The 3,499-nt window shown below is 41.9% G+C and overlaps 1 protein-coding gene across 1 annotated transcript in view; it reads right to left on the minus strand.

Moving 5' to 3' along the window:
* Window positions 1–2,738: 2,738 nt before the first annotated feature.
* LOC103596698 (serine/threonine-protein kinase TNNI3K-like) overlaps window positions 2,739–3,499 on the minus strand; it is a 114,153-nt gene continuing 113,392 nt past the window's right edge. Inside the window, exon 8 of the mRNA XM_008580392.1 lies at window positions 2,739–3,266. Coding sequence (XP_008578614.1) covers window positions 3,190–3,266 — 77 coding nt within the window. The 3' untranslated portion in view covers window positions 2,739–3,189. The remainder of the gene's footprint in view (window positions 3,267–3,499) is intronic.

The following is a 3,499-nucleotide window of genomic DNA, read 5'->3' on the forward strand; positions in this document are numbered from 1 at the left end:
GAGAATGAGAAACAGAGAGTAAAATCAGACCCTTCATTTTAGATGGATTGCCTAACATTAGCCTTTTCTCCTACCACAAGCACCCATGTTTTTCTCTTTCCTAGGGAAATGTCAGCTTTGGAAATAATTTAACTCAAATAATCACTCTGTTGGAATAACTCTCTCCTGGTGCTGCTGTAATTTGGCTTACAATTATAGTTAATTGAACATCTTCGGAGTGAGCTCAGTGCTGCATGCACATGGAAAAAAAATTTAATGTGCTAAGCATGCAAAAACATGATCTTAGAAGTTCATTTTTTACCAGCAGAAAAAGAAGCAATTAGTGAGACATTTTTCGGCAAGGAGGAAAAAAAAAAAAAAGCAAAAAACCTATGGTCTTGAGACAAGCTCTAAGACGATCCCTAGGCCCCATTAAGGGTGCAGTAATGAAAAGGGTTTGTGAGCTATAGGTTGGCATCTGCGAAAAGGTCCTCCTTCTCAGGAATCAAGACACATTAGTCTCATTATTTGCAGATACTTGACAAGACAAGAGCCAGAGGGAAGCAGCAACAGAAGGAAATGCAGTGTGGAGAGAGGAGGTGGCTAATTAGAGGAAACAAAGAAAGGGAGCTAAAAAAATCTGTTCTAGAAAATCCCCTTCTAAAAGAGAGGCAGTTCACAAACAGGCCTCCCTCTGGATATGACCTCCATCTAGTGGGAACCTGGGAGGACACCTCGTCTACCCCAGCACTGTCCATTGTCCTGATTATGCACACATTCGGTATTACATGTACTATGACTCTTAGTTAAAACTGTTTTTTTGGAGTTTTTTTGTTTGTTTTTTTAACTTTCTAATGTATTTCTTTCAACTCAATTCATGAAAGGATTAAGCTCCAAAGTATCCCAGGCTAGGTGCTGGCTCATTCCCTAGAGTAGCAAGAGCAAAGGAATAGAAGGAGAGCTATGGAGACAGGTGTTCTTCAACCAGCTCCTTTTTCTACTTCTCTGTCTTTGCCAGAAGGGTTTACACCTGAGCAGTCACCTCGGGTTCCTTGGTCCTGCTTATTATAAAGCCTTTTGGGAACTTGCCTGGTGGGATAGAGCACCTGTGACTCTGGAGTAATTGAGTGGGGAAATGAAAAGGCTGCAGGCTAAAAAAGGATAAATCCAGTTGAAAGTACCATGGTTTTAATTTCTGTCTCTGGACCCACACTGGGCTATCCACAAGTTAATCAGTGTGGAGACTTGTGACTTTGCAACCACAGATCATAAGAAGAGGCTAAAAGGGAATTGAGAGGTAGGGTTGCTATTCTCCTGAAAGAAATTGCCCTCTAGGAGCATAGTTTCTAATTGGCAGGGGAATAGAGGAGCTTGTCACACACATCCAGGGAGCAATCAGCACTTCTACTATCCTGTTCTGTTTGTATATGAGACCCCATTACTTCAGGAGAAGGAGAAAGCAGATATACCTAAATGCAGCCAGTTGGAGTCAGGCTCTACAGTCCTTTCTTTATTCTTTAGGCCCATAGTTGTCTGCATTGAATTTAGAGTAGTGGGTCTCGACCAGGGCACATTTAAAACTGTTTGGAAGCATTTTTGATTGTCATGACTTGGTGGTGGTGGGAGTGGTGGGGGGCAGGGGGAAGGAGGCAGGGGTGGGGACAGTGTATTAGTCAGGGTTCTCCAGAAAAACAGAAGCAATAGGAGATGTGTGTGTGTGTTATACATTATTGGCTCACACAATCATGGAGGCTGAGAAGTCCCATGATCTGTTGTCTGCAAGTGGGAGACCCAGAAAAGCTGGTATATAGTTCAAAAGCCTAAAAGCTGAAGAACCAATGGTTTATGTTCTAGTCTGAGTCTGAAGACCTGAGAACCAGGAGTGCCAAGGACAGGAGAAGATTGACGTTCCAGCTCAAGCAGTCAGGCAGAGAGCGAGCAAATTCGCGCTTTCTCGTCTTTCTGCTCTATTCAGGCCCTCAGTGGATTGGATGCTGCCCACTCACCCTGGGGAGGGCAGTCTCTTCTGGAAACACCTTCACAGACAAACCCAAAATAATGTTTAACCAGATATCTAGACATCCCATGATCCAGCCAAGTTGATACATAAAGTTAATTATCACATGGAGTGTTCCTGGCATCTGGGGGTAGAGGCTAGGAAGTTGTTAAATATCCTACAGTGCATGAGACAACCCACACAACAGAGAACTATTCTGTCCAAAATATCAATAGTGCCAAGGTTGAGAAACCTTGATTTAGAGGATGCCCAATGTTCCTTCGCTAATTTTATTTCTCTTGCCAAGGTCAAAAGCAGGAATTATCATTGAATTTTCATGGTTTTCTGCTATTTTTTCCAAGTCTGCATTTCAGTGGCAAAACTGTTTTATCTGATGGGACCATTCCTGTCTTCCTGGTTGGAACCAGCATGGAGGGCAGCTTTCTTGTTTCCCGAAGGCAGCAGGCACCTTAGGTGTCCTCCCACTGCACTGTGCCAGACTCTGGTTTAAATGACAGGTTTGCATTAGTGGCTGGTTTTACTATTGACCAAATAGCCTTTATGACATCTTCATACTGACAGTAACAGGTTGCCTAAGGAGAGCACAGAGCACTTGGTATGATGTGGAAAGGAGACTAAATAATTAAGTGCTATATTTTCTCAAGCTTCTTGATCTGAGGTCATTACTTCTTTTTACCAATATGTCTGAAAGAAGATATACTTGGTGGATATCTTGTTGGAATGAAATACACTTCTGAATCAATTTTCTGTGTCACCAAAGAATCTTTAATCACAGAGCTGAACACCAGAAGTAACATAATGAGGTAAGAAAATAATGAACAATATTCTAAGAAATCAAACCCAGAGCTCTCAAACACAAGTCTACATAATTCAGCCTAGGAAAACATAGGAATTGTTAGTGCCCACCACAGACTTAGGCCCCATCTCCAAGTAATAAGATACATTTGTTTTTTCATTTACAAAATTAAAAGCAATTCTTCATATTCATTCTATCTTGGTTCTTTTGCATTTAATTCTTTAGCTACAAATCCAAAGCCCAATTTGAGATAGAGAATTAAATAGGACTAGTATAAACAAGCCAATTTAAGGAGACCGTAGAGGGTAAAATATTGTAATTGGAAGCAAGCCTGCCATGGTTGGAATTATTGCTGTCAATTTGGGAAAAACTCTCCTTAGGTATACGCTGAATGCTGTCAGTTGCTGTCCTCAAAGCTGCCACTATTCCGACAAGAATGAAAGTGCATCGGGCTCATGGGATCACACACGTAGCCTGCATCAGAAAAGAAGTTCAGTTGTTACTCACCTTTCAGTACATCTCCCCATTTTTCTTAACCAGCCTGCCTGATCCAGTGCAACACACAGCCCACCAGGCAGCTCTCCCAGATCATGCGAACAAAGAGTCTGGGCAGTGGTTGCTAGTGAGCAGTTGTACAGCAAAACTTAAAATGAAAACAGAGAGTTGAGACCACATGAACATAAATGATAGATGTCTGATTTGGACCT

The sequence above is a fragment of the Galeopterus variegatus genome, unplaced genomic scaffold (assembly GCF_000696425.1).
Source record: "Galeopterus variegatus unplaced genomic scaffold, G_variegatus-3.0.2 Scaffold2075, whole genome shotgun sequence".
Taxonomy (NCBI): domain Eukaryota; kingdom Metazoa; phylum Chordata; class Mammalia; order Dermoptera; family Cynocephalidae; genus Galeopterus; species Galeopterus variegatus.